Raw genomic sequence first — 15,660 nt, 5'->3', positions numbered from 1 at the left:
TTTGTACACAATGTACATTGAATGTCAATAAAAATGATTCTTAATTTACATTACACTTTTTTGAAATCAAGGGCGTAGAACGGAAGAGACTCCGCCACGCTGAAATCTTATTAAATCGCCGAGATGTTGTGCTATAGTAGAAAGGTACAATTAGTAAACCATGCTTTATATGACATATTGAAGAATCATAATAATGAACAAAACTAAAGAGAATTTTCGACTTTAAGTTTTTAAGTTAATTGTTATATTTCTAAAAGCATTATTCGGGATACAGATAAAGATATTAAACTTGAATCACATCACTTCACGTTCGTAATAAGTCCGATCTTGATTTGTTAAGTATTAATTATTGAAATTAATCAATCGTCGAAACTTAGCGCGCTTTGAGATGCGTGGTAGACATAACGAGTTTCCAGGGTGGTAAAAAGTCATTCGGTTTCAACGCGGGAATGTATCATGCTCGCCGACCGCCGTTCATGAAGGAATTTCACCCGGAATCTCCAATTAAAACTTTATCTAGTCCCTTTCGAATTCGTGGAATCGCAGTAGATTGTTGATACACTACCAACTTTGAATTGTTACCTTTAAATTGGAAAAATTTCGTAGTGTTTGAAATAATTTTTACGCCAGTGTTCCTATTTACCATTTCTACGGACGCTATATGAAAACTAATCCTGTAACTTAAAGTTTGTAAGAGTAAACTGTCTCCTAAAAGGCCAGTAACCCACTTGCGAGCCTTCTGGCAGTGTGAGATTCCAAGGGCGGTGGTGTCACTTATCGCAAGGGGAATCTCCAGGAAGGGGATACAGTTTTAATCTTTGTTTCTGTTACAATAACTAGTTTTATCAATAAGTTACTACCTCAAATGTCTATATGAGAAGGTCTGTTATATCTTAATGCCATCTCTTAGTAAGTAGATATATTGTTTTACTTTTAATATGAAAGTAGTCAAGTTTTCTTTAAAAGAAATCCCTATTAAATTTTAAGCCCAATTTGTTATATGGTAATACAGAAACGACTGAAGAATTTTCATGGAATTTTGTATGTAGATTTGTTTGGAATACGCCCACAGAGCTACGCTCATGTTTTTCATACAAAAATATTTACTATTTTAAGTATTATAAAGGTACCGTAATAATTCGTTAGATGCTCTCGTCCCTGAAATGTCATATCGTCTCGTCAAACCGGTGTTGCCATTTACTAAATACTTGGATAGTCAATGCTTATATCGAAGTCATAATGCCTTAGTAACCAGTTAATGATAACTCCCGTTGTCCTGGTTAATTTATGCGGTTTATATGTACTTAAATGATAGTAACGTGTTGCATACTAAAGTGGTGTTTAATTGTTCAACTGTTAGGTAGTTGAATGTTAATAGATTTTTACAGAATTTTATTAATAGTCTGTATTATTTCGGATAATGAACTCAACAATTTAAATCGTGGTTTTTTGTTATTTTTTGATCCTGCCTAGTTGATACACCTTACCGTTAATCTTAGCCTAACTTTTTTCCCAATAGGTTAACTGAATTTTAAAACTGGTAAAAGCCAAGCACTACTTAGTCTTATAATTATTTACGTAATTTAAACAAAATTTATGATTTTTAATTATTCTACTCGTATATAATTAAATAAATAATAGTAAAAAAAAAAAAAAAACACGCTTTTAAAGCACATCAAACTAAAAAGTGAAAAATAATCTAATAATCTCTGTGCCATATTTTTCGTCTATCGAGCAACCCACGCTTTTTCACAATAATACCAGTATTTTTTGTTCATTACCATTTTCAGCCTAAATTAGGAATTATTTTTCACTTTTTAGTTTGATGTGCTTTAAAAGCGTGTTTTTTAGTTTTTTTAAACTATTATTTATTTTTTATTTTTTAGTTAAAATTTTTCTTTTTTTTTTTCGGATTATTGCATTGTCATCGATCTTTGACAGGTGCGCAAAGTTTGAATTAAATCTGTCCGTTAAAAGTCAAAATCGAGTCCGAAGGAGTCGGTTACATACATACATACATACAGGTGAAGCTAATATAAAGCGTGTAAAAATGGAATGAGTGCGAATTTAACACTTGCTTGGGTAAAGGAAAAACATCGTGAAGAAACCAGCATGCCTTAGGGCTTAGACGAAGGATCCAAGCCAATACCTAGACGATGTAGCGCTGCTGGTATTTAAAAAGTGTCTCAGGATCACTTATTCCCCATGCTACCATGTTGTCTTTTAGTATTTCCGTGTACCTCTCTAAATGTAGAGTTGGAGCTGAGATATACGAACTTTATTGCAGCCCACGGCATCATCATCATCACTACATCACAATAGTCCGTGCTTCATCCACCATCATCATCAGAATTATTTTGTTTCCTTTGCAATTAACATGTTATAGAGTTCAACGATGCATTCTTGCCTATATATACATGAAAGCTAGAGGTGTAATGTATAGTTTATTATTAGTTCATCAGAAATTCGTCAAACGATTTGAATGTAATGGCTAAATGTTTAATACAATGCGTGGGCGCATATTGTTTCTTGTCTACATCATAACTATTTTGGATTAACTATTACAATTTACTCAATTGTTGAGTCTGATTTTCGATTTAAGCTATGTAATATTATAAAGATTATTCTATGTTTCTTTATATGAAATACTCGAAAATTTTCTTAATTCTGATTTGGTATGATGTACTGTGAATATATAAATTTTGCGCTTACTATATTAGAGATGATCCGATAACTATGATTTGGAATTTAAAAGGACTGATCTATTTTATTTATGCGACTTGCTACAGATAATATTAAGATTAAAAATCCTATTTTATCCAAATAATAAACTTATCTATAAAATGTATCGCAAAATATGTAGCTAAGCTCAAAACTATTTTTTTCTATATTTATTCATTGAATTCTGATTAAGGTTTTTATGGAGAGAAATCTGTAAGGAAGAACCTAAAAACCAGATTTTAATCCGGAAAAGCTAAATCAAGCTAAGTCTTTGTAACATAGAAAAATGTTTCATATATCGGTATGTAGCTAATAAAAAGGTAGGCTAATTAAAAAAATCGTACTAAGGCGAAACGAAGTTCGCGGGGGAAGCTAGTAAATAAGTAGTAATAATAAAAGTATTAGCAATGGCCGTATCGCGAGCATTTGTACAACTTCATTTATGTGCCCTTACATCTTGGTAAAAGCTTTAGTGCGTGTAGTATCTTCTGCAAATGAAATTATTATATCGATAAGTGATTACGACAATGTAAATAAAATGTGGATTTTATTGCCCAATAGTATAACTTCAATAGAATTGCAATGAATGTCAATAAAAATTGTACAGTATTTTATGGGAATAATGATTATTATTCTCTAACAAATGGGCACTATCCTACAAATTCAGGACCAGCATGAAATACAGGTTGTAATGCGGAATTATAATCCTTAGTGACTTTGTTATAGAAACCAAATTCCTTTGTAGAAGTACGGAGAGTACATACCTATAAGAGGCTGTTTAACATTGCGAGTCTGCATTCTTTATTTATGCACTTAATCCAGGATATTATTTAATGTTTTATGGTATTCTTTAATTGTTGATAAGGCTTTAATAACTGATATGTTAATTGTCATTGAATGTAAATTTTTTAAAAGGGTTCCACGATATCATAATTTCCAGTTTCTAATTAAACTTATATCAGTTAATATGTTTATTTGCTGTTTGATAATCTGAACTTATATTTTATGTAATAAGCCTCTTTTATATGCACTTGAAGCCTTACAGACCTTTTTAGTTTCGTGTCACTTAAATAAACGAGACAAAACATTTAACAAATTGAAGTTCTAGAATTATAATTCAAAATGTCAATCCGCTTTGCTACTACGTATTGGATACTCGGCAATTTGTAGAGAAATTACAGATGGGAAAAGATTCTATGTAAGAAGTATGTACAGTATAAACTCTTTAAAACGAATTTCAATTTTTTTCGTTATACGGAGAGAAATAAAACAAATTTAACCAATAATTACAATAATTTATATCGTCACCTATCTATTATATAATATATATATATATATATATATATATAGTGCGTTTACTAAGACCAAAATAATATATGCATTAACACGTCTATGGCACACGTGCATTTAACAATAACAAAGGCGAGAAGGCTGTTTATGACCTCAAGTGTCTTTCTTAGAAGAGATTTTTTTTAGAAGAAGATTTTCCTCAATAGGTTAGGTTTGTAAGCTGATTATAAAAAAACTAATGATTATAAATGATGATTATAAACTAAACAAATATTCGTTATAACGAATGACGAAATAGTTTACACTGTATATGTGAAATAGATAATTAAAAAATATATATCTTTACACAGTGGATGGCTAAACTTTAGTGATAGATTTTGATAATGCTATTTTAAATGTCCAACAAAAGCGAACCAGACGAGAGATGATCCGCGTGTAAAGGAGCGTAGCGGGTGTGATGACATCTGCCTCACTCCCGCTGACCAGTCGCAAACTCCGAAATGCTAAAAATGGCATAAATAATTTATACGCGGCCAGCTCGAGACAGTTTTTGTCGCGATTCCGACCTGACTACTGATGCATTTATAATATAAGGGTGCTTTTTGCACTGTTCCCGGCCGCGTTGGAATGCAACCGCTAAAATTGATCTTGTTCCAAACGTGAGGTGGAAAGCAATGGTTTACCATGTTTCTGGTTACAGAGTATATCTGAATGAGCTTGTGAATTTTTAATGGGGAATTGCCACTGAAATTTTGACAATATATTTATCGATTTAGTATGACACAAACTTATCTTTCGAGTCTTTTTTGTCGATGTAAAACAAAAGACGAAAGATAGCGCGTTTATTTTTTGGTCAAACTCAAAATATCTTTATTCATATAGGTAAACAAGTAGGTACACTTATGAACGTCAAAAAAGAAGTTAAATTAATAGTAAGTTTACATTTACTACCAGTTCGCAAATCAAGGGCGTAGAGCGGGCAAGAAGAACTGGCAAGAACCTTTCCGCCACTCTTTTTAATCGATAAGTTTTGAGTCATACAAATTATAAAATACAAAAGCGTCTCTAGTCTCAAGTCCAACGCGACGTTTCACTCTGATGATGATATAAGGTTGCTCCCTTGAGCTACTGGGCAACCCGATTTGGTAATAGCTTTTTTTTGTGTTGAGTAGTAATTTTTTGAAGCACTAAAGCTACTAAGTTTGTTCTTCTTTTCAGCGATTTTAATTATTACACGATATATATGTATGAGCAGTGTTGGCCTAGTGGCTTCAGCTTGCGACTCTCATCCCTGAGGTCGTAGGTTCGGTCCCCGGCTGTGCACCAATGGACTTTCGTTCCATGTGCGCATTTAACATTCGCTCCAACAGTGAAGTAAAACATCGTGAGGAAACCAGCTTAGACCCAAAAGGTCGAAGGCGTGCGTCAGGCACAGAAGGCTGATCACCTACTTGCCTATTAGATTAACAAATGATCATGAAACAGGTACAAAAACCTGAGGCCCAGACCTAAAAAAGTTGTAGCGCCATTGATTTATTTAATACTAGCTGACCTGGCTAACTTCGTTCCGCCCTACAACCTTATAATATCGTTGTTACTTTAATTTAACTTATTTTAGGATTTCATTAATGTTAAGTATTACATTAATACAACTCTTTTGCAAATACAGAAATGTTTTATTGCTTGCCATTGCGAAAGAAGAATGGCAGTTTTACACATTAGGCATCTTCTCTCTAGCGTCAATATGGCGATGTTGTGATGTGCTGCATGTTAAGCACTTTCTGATATCCAACATCTTTTGATCAGGATCAAAGCATGGTTATGCATCTCCTCATTCACCTCAAGATCGGAATTTCTTGAACTGACACGAATTCGACGTAAAATGATGCGTAGTTTTGTCAACAGATGGCACCATATGGTTTTTGCATTCGTAAAATTAATTTATTTATTTATTGATATTCGATCACTTATCCGATATTTTATTGCTTATTCTGCTATTCGGGACGGAAACAAATCCAACAAATCAAAAACCATGGCAATCGGTCCAGCCGTTCTCGAGTTATAAGTGTTGTAACAAACACGACTTTCTTTTATATATATAGATATGTATGGGCATTCATATAAATGGACATAGGTGTTAAATAAACTTCGGTTCTCCGTTTTAACTGTGTAAATATTTTTTTTCACGGATATTTTGCGTCGTAATCTAAACTAGTTTTGGCGATGTAAAAAATCTTAATAAATGCACAGTAACATGTATCGCGTAAAATCAACTCGACTTAGGGAGCGTTCAAGTATTACGTAACGAAGAATTTGGGGGAGGAGGGGGGTCCTTTTGGAAATCGTTACGATGCGGGGCGGGGATTGAATTACGCGTTATTGTTTTTATTATTTCCGAATATCCGGCACTTTACACCATAATTTACAATATAATTGTAACTTGTAGATATAAAGAGTTTGGGTACAGAAAAACGTTACGGGGCGTTACATGGAGGGGGGGGGGGATTGTCAAGAATCTCCAAAAAGTGCGTGACGTAATACTTGAAATTTTTTTTATGCAAAATGAAGGCTGGATTAATTTACATTGAAAGTAAACATAGAAATGTGTCTGAGTACTCATTGGGCGTGGCTTATATGACACCAAAAAGATGGCGTCCTTTAACTTGTTCAACGTATAAAAACCTCATTTACAATTATCGTAAATTATTTTAAATTGGCGATCGAAAAGGCGATAATCGATACGTCGCACGAAACACTGAATTATAGTATTTTCATTCGTTTATAGGAATTTATACTCATTTACTGTTAATGGCTACATTGAGACGTGAGTATCTGTTAGTCATGGATACGACAATCAGCAATACATTCCTATATATAGATAAACTAGCGGACCCGACAGACGTTGTCCTGCATGATATTAAAAGCGATTAGGGTATTAAACAAAGGAAAGTACCGACTGCAACGCCATCTGCCGGACTGATTTGTGAATCTAAACCATCCAGGGCTCCACCCAAACGCATACAAAAGAAATCATTCAAATCGGTCCAGCCGTTTAAGAGCAGTTCAGTGATATACACACGTACAGTAGATTTATATATATAAGCTATCCTGTCTCGTAAGTTAGATCAAACTGCACACGATGTGCATATTTTATTGAAATCGATAAAAAATTTGATATTATAAAAAGCCCACTGAATAAGGACAAAAATTATTGACAATTTATAAATTGCGCGGAATTGGTAACAGTTGCAACGTTCAGCTAATTTCCTTGGAAATTCAATTTCGATGTTTAATTTGTAGTAATGTTATTTTTTTCTTTTTCAGCAAACAAGCAATTTTCGATGGCAAAAGACCGATACGAGGGGGAGTACCGTTTGTATTCCGTAAGTATTTTCTTCTTTACTGAATTCTGTGTATCAAACAAATTTTCAATTATATTTGTCGCGTCCTACCGTGGGTGTTCTGTTAAGGGTGAGATTCAAAGACTTGCTAACTTTTGACGCCTGTATGCCAAAATTTAATACAATTTTGACGTATGGTAGACAGATGGTTTTGTCACCTAGTTACACAGTACAAGAAAAAAGTGAAAATATCCAAAACGACCTTTTAAAATGTATCTATTATAATTATAATGATGAGATGCTAGGTACTGATCTTCCATGTTGGAGAAGAGGTGGAAAGAGTTCAAGGAATACATTTATTTTTACGTTTATGTCTCAAGGCATGAGGCAATATGGAATATTAGACGTGCCAAACTATTTCCCCCTCAGAATCGAAAAGAAATGTATAACATACTCTGTTGACCAACACCTTACCGAGTGAGTCCACGAACTATCCTTATGATCTCTTTATATCGCATGAGTCTGTGTACATTTGACCCTGTTCTGTTAAAAAAATCCTTCTAAAGAGATATTATAACTCTGATGTAAAGCATTACGCCTAACCTTAAAAACTCGGTTTCATTTTAGATAAGTACTTTTTTGTCTCTTTCAGTCACATTGCGTCAACGCTGTGATGAAAAGAGACATATCAGTTCCGTTTAAAAGACTCTAAATAGATATTATAACCGTGGTGTAGATACAACTGTAAGCCATAGGCATAGTATAATCCTTAAAACTAATTCAATCTAATTTTAGCTTAAGTACTTTTCGTCTCTTTCTGTCACATTGTGTTAACGCTGTGATGAAAAGAGACATAGTTGAGTTTAAACGACGCAAAACCACACGTAATTTAGCCCGAATTTTTGTAGGTATGAGCTTACACTTGTTACTTGTACATTTAGTAGGAAAAACTAACGACTTAACGAAGTTACAGAAGTTAAAACACACAGTACTGGTAACATAATTATTTCCTGTTTATTAATTTTGAATCGTGTTCTAACAGATTTGGTAGATCACCCAACGCAACATAATAACCGTGTAATATGTGTTACGAGCGAAACGAATCATATTAATGTGCCCTTGGCATTGGTCTAAGAATTCTGCAATATTAATTTTAACTAACAGTTTCCTATTACAACTTCAATATTAATTATTTAATAGTATATTTTTTACGCTCATTTGTATTGTTAGTAGGCATTTACGTATATTTGAGCGAAAATACCGAAATTCTGAATGAAAATGATAAAAATTTGAAGGAGGATGACGGGATGATTATATATTCGTTTAGTAAAGAATATAGCACGCTGTAAAGCACGCGAAACGTCGGATAAATTTAAAATTATGTCAAATAGTTGTAAATTTATAATAATACATAACTTTAATCCGGTAAAAAGCGTTTTTCTTTAAAGAATATATGCTTCTGCATATTCTATATCTCTGCAATGAAGTCTAGAAGTGTATGAAGATCAGGGTGCTACTCTATGTCTAGTTGTTTGGGCAGGGTTGCCATGTGGAACTATAGGAGTGTCTAGAATTATTCTATAGTAGTAGTAGTCTGTGGTTTTCGAAACAAAAAAAGACAAAACATAATCATCATGTCTTAAGATGTTCTTGTGGAAGGTCGATGCCATATAAGGCCGGCAATTGGTCTGCGATCATTTAATTATCCATATTTTTTAAGTTATACTTCCTTTGGCGTGTTAGGGAAAAATGATGTGAGTAAATTTTTACGATGCGCGCGCACACCGTCACAAAAAATCGACAGCCTGAAGTTAGCATACTCAACATTTTAAAATAAAAAATGTCCATTTCTTTAATTATGTAGAAATATTTAATAACTAGATAATGCGTTATAATAAAACTTTAAATGTATTCATTTATACCGTTTCTCTATTGTTAGTGCCGTATTTTAAAACGTAGAATAAGGCGAAAGATAAAAATGTAAAATATTTTTTATCTTGTTACGCCAAAGTATAACTTATACCGCGTGTACATAAGTACACACACATTTTTATTTTTTCATAAAAAATACTGTCTAAACAACATAATAATATTAAATAATTATAAAATTCAAGATATACTATTGTACTTTTACCGTACAATCAGTGTTGGTTATGTTGTATAGACGATTAATTAAAAAATATTTAATTATAATTATTTGTTTCAGCCCAATTTGGCGATTGGGCGTTTGGTCCAATGCATGGATTCGCGCGGATCGCTCGTTGGCATGTGGAGAAAATGCCGGAGCGGTTGCCCAGCGGAGACGTGGAAGCTGTCTTTAGCCTCATGGATGATGACTTTACACGGTCCATGTGGCACTTTCAGTAAGTAGCTTTAAAGCTTATCAAAAGCAAGAGCAGCCTCTGCAATGGCATCGGATAGTTTTCCTTTGACATACGGGAGTCAGAGTTTCGATAAGTCTCGTTTCTGAATATGACTATAAAACTACAGAAATTCTTTATATTAAGAGCATATTATGGAAGGGTTTTTATATTGTTATCTAACAAGTTGGGCAAGATAGTAATTATTGTTATTAAAGACTTTATCCTAGTACAAGGCAGACATCTATTTAAAATTAATGGTTCTTAAAATTTTGGTAGTTTTGGGGTTATCTATTATTTTTTATTATTAATAACTTTAAAATGGTAGATTTGAATCATGATTCATTGATGGTAGAATGCTAAGCTAGATTGTTTCAACTATTACAGACAAAATCTGTTATAACGACATCGAAGGGACTTGGTCGTAAAAACCGATAGTCGTAACAGCCGATGACGTTATTAAGAACAATAGAATTCAGCCGGCACCTTTGACTGTATATAATTATATAATTTTCTTAAATACAAAAATTTTAATCCTTAAAACAGATTAATTGGAAACAAAAATATCATCAAAAACCGTTCCGGTCCAGCCGTTTAGCAGGAGTTTAATTGCAAACATACAGAAGAAACCATATAAAGATTTAAAGACGTATAACAAATAAATGAGCCGACGGCGGCGAAGGCAGCTCCCACAGCCCACGGACACCCATTTTGTCAGTGGATGCGTTGCCGGCTTCTATATGTGTGCATTGAACGAACAATGATTGTTAGATTTCTATTAACAGGTTCAGATTGACATATCGGCTGATACTCCGTGAAAAGGAGCTTCATTTCAACATCGGGGTGTACAACCCGAGCAAGGAGCTGACATTCAGCTGCCAGCTCTTGCTCCACACCTACTTCAAAGTGCCGGACGTCCGTCGTTGTCAGATCACCGGCTTGCATGGCTGCATGTTTATAGACAAGGTATGTATATCATTTTCGTTACAGCCTACTGCTAAGTTTGTTTTTAATTCGGACATTTTGTGAAGTAAAGTGTATGATAATGGTTGCAGTTCCTTACAATTGCCTTGTAAATTAAAAAGTGGGCATTTAAATGAATGTAGAAGAGTTTCTTGCCCGCCGTAGGCCCTTGATTTACCATTGGTAGTAAATTTCATCATCATCATCATCATCATCATCATCAATGATTACAGCCCCTTGTGGGCCTTAGCCTCCTTAAGTACACTTCGCCATAGCAATATATCCAGTGCTTCCCGCGTCCAATTGCAAACCCCTATTGTTTCGTGGTCCTTGACAACTCCATCCCACCAACGCAGCCTCGGTCTAACGGGTTTTCTATTGCCATCGGGTTGTGAGTTCAGTAATGATCTTGGGGTTCTGTCGCCATTCGGTTCACATATCTCAGCCACTTGAGCCTGTTGCACTTTATAAATTGGACGATTTTGGCGTCGTCTTAGATGTTATAAAGTAGTAAATTTAGGTCTTTAAATTATTTTAAATACTTCCCCCGGTAATCCGACAAGCATTTTGCAGGGCATATTCGGACTATCTGATTTGTCGGATTATAGAGCCTAAGACCCCTGTAGTCCTGAATTTCATACAAAAGAGTACCTTTTTCATTCGACAAATTACAGATCCGATGATTCTATATGTATGTATGTACTCAGAAGTACAAATCAATATTCAATCATCAAAAAAATATATATATATTATAATACGTGTTGGATTACAGGAGTGCCGGATTAGACAGGGGCCGGATTATCGGGGGTTACTGTATTGACGTTCATAAGTGTACATATTTACCAATATAAGTAAATTTGATTTGATTTGACTATTCATATTTTTGATTAAAGACAATCCAGAATATTATTCTCGTACGGGATATTAAGGTACCATAAGGCGGAAACTTTATTATTTGTGTTGTTAGAGTTGGTCCGTTTGTCAATCTAACGTATAGATTTTAATTTTGATAATTTTTCTCATAGTAAATCTGTTACCATGATTATGATGTAATTTTTATATAGAGTCGAGACGGCGTAATGTACCAAGACACGCGTGAAGTGGTGACAATAAACGAATGCACGTCACGCATCTATCAGAACACGATGCAAGAGCACATCATCACAAATGTTGTGAGTGGAAGGAAGATGAGGATACAGAAGTACAACTTCCCTGATACTGGTAAGTTTTTTTCTCTTACTAAGGGGGCGTCCATAAATTACGTGAGGTGTTTAAGGGAGGGGGGGAAGGGGTCGAGTCAAATCTCATTTAATCTTACGTTGGAGAGAGGGGGGTCTCGGCAAATATCACGCAATTTTTTTCTGACTGAAATTTTTTTTTTAGGAAAACGGTTGACCCTAAAGGCTATCTCTGCAACTTCCCGCTAACTCCATACCTAAACTATCAACATTTCACTTATTTTGTTTTAGAGCTCTTTGAGCTCAAAAGTACGAATTCTGTGTTATTTTGAGGTCTGCGAGCTCAAAAAGATAGCTTCTTACGCGTTTACGTAAGAAACCGACATTTTGAAAAATCTCACGTGAGATTGGGGGTTGGGGGATGGGGTGGAATAAAAAGTGTTAGAAGTGTTAGTGGAAGCAGTTAGAAAGAATTAAAATCCAACAAAAAAATTGTTTTCTTGCCTATTTCAAAAATATTTATGGTTTACATTTTATGACTGTTCTGTGGTCGGCAAAAAAAATACACTAATCATACCACAATATTTCTTTCAGTAATCTGGAACCCATGGGCGGACTTGGCAAAGGAAATCCCAGATCTGGGTGATGATGAGTTCCCGAATATGGTGTGTGTGGAAGCGGGTCGTATCGCTGCGCCCATTGTACTTCTGCCTGGTACAGCTTTTGAGGCCAGTCAGATACTACAGGTAATTGAAAATGGTCACCTACAGCGTTGTGCTTTTCAGCCAAAAAGATATTTTTATGTGCACTGTTTTCACTCGTTCGCACAGTAAAGAAATACATCGTGAGGAAACCGGCTCAGATACAAAAATCTATGTGTCTCAGCCTTCTGTGTCAGCAGAGATTGATTAATATTTCATTGCTATTTTCCTATTAAGAAAAATACTAAACACATACAGAAATCCGAGGTTGTTGAGGTTAGACCATTGTGTTCTTTATATCTTCTGTATTGGGAGATGTTATCCACTATTAATGAATGTGTCCACCCAGAAAACTTTCCACTGAATATTTATCTATTTCGTGCGTGGAATGTTCCGTAGCTAAAGCTTTCACTTAAACTTTTTACGGGACATCTCTCTTGCATAAGTTTCTCAGTCCTATTCCGGATTTTGAACCTTGGTCCTTCGCCTTTACACAAACTTATTAGTCTTAATATTTGGTTACAACAAAAAAAAAAACAAATGTTCTGTGTAATCAATTAATTTTGCTTTGATAAATTACTTCGAGTTTAATATTGAAATATTAATTTTCAGGTAATGTAAAAGAAGCGTCAAATCGCGCAGAGCCGTCCAAATGTGAAGTCAATTTGCGTATGTTATGACAATATTACCGACTTACCTATCTGATTGAAACCTGGTTAATTATCAGATAACTTATCAGATTATGATTATTATAATGGATAAATTTAACAATCGCACGTATACGTTGTACGTACGTACTTATAACGCACAATATGTAAAACGATTATGGGAAGCTTATGTACCGCTCTGAGGGAGTTTTTTTTAACGGACGGACTACGTTTCGAATAGTATTCGTGTAGTTAACTTGTAATAACGCGTTAATCTTTATTGTTAAATCTGTAGAAAATGACTTTTTTTATAACTTTCCCAGCCCTTTTTAGTTGAAAATCTTCAGCTTTGAGGTACATATGTGTACTTGACGTATTTTCTCGAATGGTTTTTTAATTAATTGATCCATTATAATAAAACTTTGCAACATTTTTATACACTTTAAATAAGTCCAGTGCATTTAAATCCATCCTCAATTAGCATAACTTTGTATTTTAACTACTTATTAGTAGGTCTTTTAATATTTTAATTGTAATTGCCTTAGGCGCTAGAAATATAGAGTATCAATCGGTAATACATTCACAGTTAATCTAAATATATATAAACTTATAATAATCGAATCTTAAAAGTTTAAAAATGTAAATAACATTTTTTTATTTCTTGCCATTCTACTTTTCACATTACGTCTTCCTTGTTTAATCGAAAATTATTACATCGTGTTAATTGTATTTATCTATATATTATATAACAATTGCTATTTTTTCCAAATTTTTAATTAATACTCAGATATTTTGACTTGATTTGCTTCGGTTGTGATGTACGTACGTTCCAATTTCATTCCTATTTAAGTTAAGGTAAAGCTTTCAGAATTATCTTGTACATAAGTACTGATACTCGGCCCCGGAGATGTACAGATGTTTTATAGTTTTTGTTTGGTACTTTTGGAGGCTTTTAAAGTATACGATAATTTTAAGAATACGTACTTAGTTCCTTGCTCTTTTTATAGTCCTTACAGATGACAGGTTGTATAGTCCTAAGTGACCCTTATAATTACCAAATTATATTTGAGAAATAAAACAATATCTTTTTTTTCGACTTCTGTATTATGCAAATTAATAATTTCTTGAAATAGTCAAAATAAAAATAAATATCAATGATCTGCGACAGTACTTCGTAACGTAGAAGTTCCATATCATTTTAATATCCGTAGCGCTGATGTCGCAAAGGTATAAAGTTAAAGAGCGTACCAATTCTTTAAAGGCCGGCAACGCACTCGCGAGCCCTCTAGCATTGAGTGTCCATGGGCGGCGGTATCACTTTACATCAGGTGAGCCTCCTGCCCGTTTTTCCTGTTCTATAAAAAAATCGTTTGCTTAGCTAAACTCTATATTGGAAATAAATGATCATGACAAAACTTTATAGAAAAGTATGGCTGCGTGCATAATGTTTCTTGTCCTATATTAATAAAATTTTGATATAGGGTCACTAAGGTCTATACTAAGGGATTTTCATGGTTTGTGATCAAAAATGTGCTCTCTTTGACAATTTATAGTTTAAGAATTACCAATTATAAAATTGTATGACTCAATTAGCAACTAAAATAGTATTAATTTTCATGTACTATCCTTTTTATGGATAATAAATTTTGTATTAAGGGTTAAATTGGTGGTCTGATTAATGGACTCTTAGCAACAAGAAGTGTACTTCCATAGGTGCAATAAAGTGATTAAGACATTGAAATTGGTTTTATTTATACACACACTATTATTTTAAGTATACAATATCAAAATAGTCGCAAAAATGTGTTCTGGCCCAATTGAAGTACCGCTGATTGGCTTGATTCTCTCTCTACGCAGATACATTGCGCCTCTTTGCGTTTTCTATTAAGTGTACGGTGAGTGTTCTGAAGAAATGTTTGGGTTGATCCCTCCTGCCTCTTTTCAACACCGTACGAGCTGTATCAATTCAAAATTTCATTAAAATCGGCTTGATGGATGGAAGTTTTCTACGCTCCGTTTCACAAGGCATTTTATTTTGGGAACAAGCGAACTTTGGAATCGACTCCCGGTGGGGGTCTACCCTGAGAGATACGACCTCCAACTATTCAAAGTTAGATTCTACTCCTCCTACAAGGCCGGCAACGCACCCACTGAAAGGGTGTCTATGGGCTGGATGGAAGGATTTTAGGATTTAAAGAAATTGTTTAGTTTGTGTATTAATATTGGTTGCTCCACAACGTAATTAGCATTATTAAGTAAGTATGTGTCATATAGTTCATATGTGAAAATCTGGTTTTCATGTAGATAGAGTATAGAACCATAGTCCGTCTACGGGTTTTCACGATTATTGACAGTTTGCACAGATAAAGATAATAAACAAATAGCTCTATTGATTAAGAGAATTTACTCATTAAACAATTGTTAAAAAGGTTTTATGATGTCAAATATAATTTGACAAT

At 34.1% G+C, this 15,660-nt stretch overlaps 1 protein-coding gene across 1 annotated transcript in view; it reads left to right on the top strand.

The window, feature by feature from the left end:
- The window catches only part of LOC125059976 (glucose-6-phosphate 1-epimerase), a 30,514-nt gene extending 15,576 nt beyond the window's left edge, over window positions 1-14,938 (top strand). The window contains exons 3-8 of the mRNA XM_047664705.1: window positions 7,336-7,394; window positions 9,559-9,715; window positions 10,498-10,678; window positions 11,740-11,896; window positions 12,448-12,599; window positions 13,167-14,938. Of these exons, the coding sequence (XP_047520661.1) occupies window positions 7,336-7,394; window positions 9,559-9,715; window positions 10,498-10,678; window positions 11,740-11,896; window positions 12,448-12,599; window positions 13,167-13,175 (715 nt within the window). The 3' untranslated portion in view covers window positions 13,176-14,938. The remainder of the gene's footprint in view (window positions 1-7,335; window positions 7,395-9,558; window positions 9,716-10,497; window positions 10,679-11,739; window positions 11,897-12,447; window positions 12,600-13,166) is intronic.
- Window positions 14,939-15,660: the final 722 nt, after the last annotated feature.

The sequence above is a fragment of the Pieris napi genome, chromosome 20 (assembly GCF_905475465.1).
Source record: "Pieris napi chromosome 20, ilPieNapi1.2, whole genome shotgun sequence".
Lineage (NCBI taxonomy): Eukaryota > Metazoa > Arthropoda > Insecta > Lepidoptera > Pieridae > Pieris > Pieris napi.
This window is presented reverse-complemented; position numbering and strand designations above follow the sequence as displayed.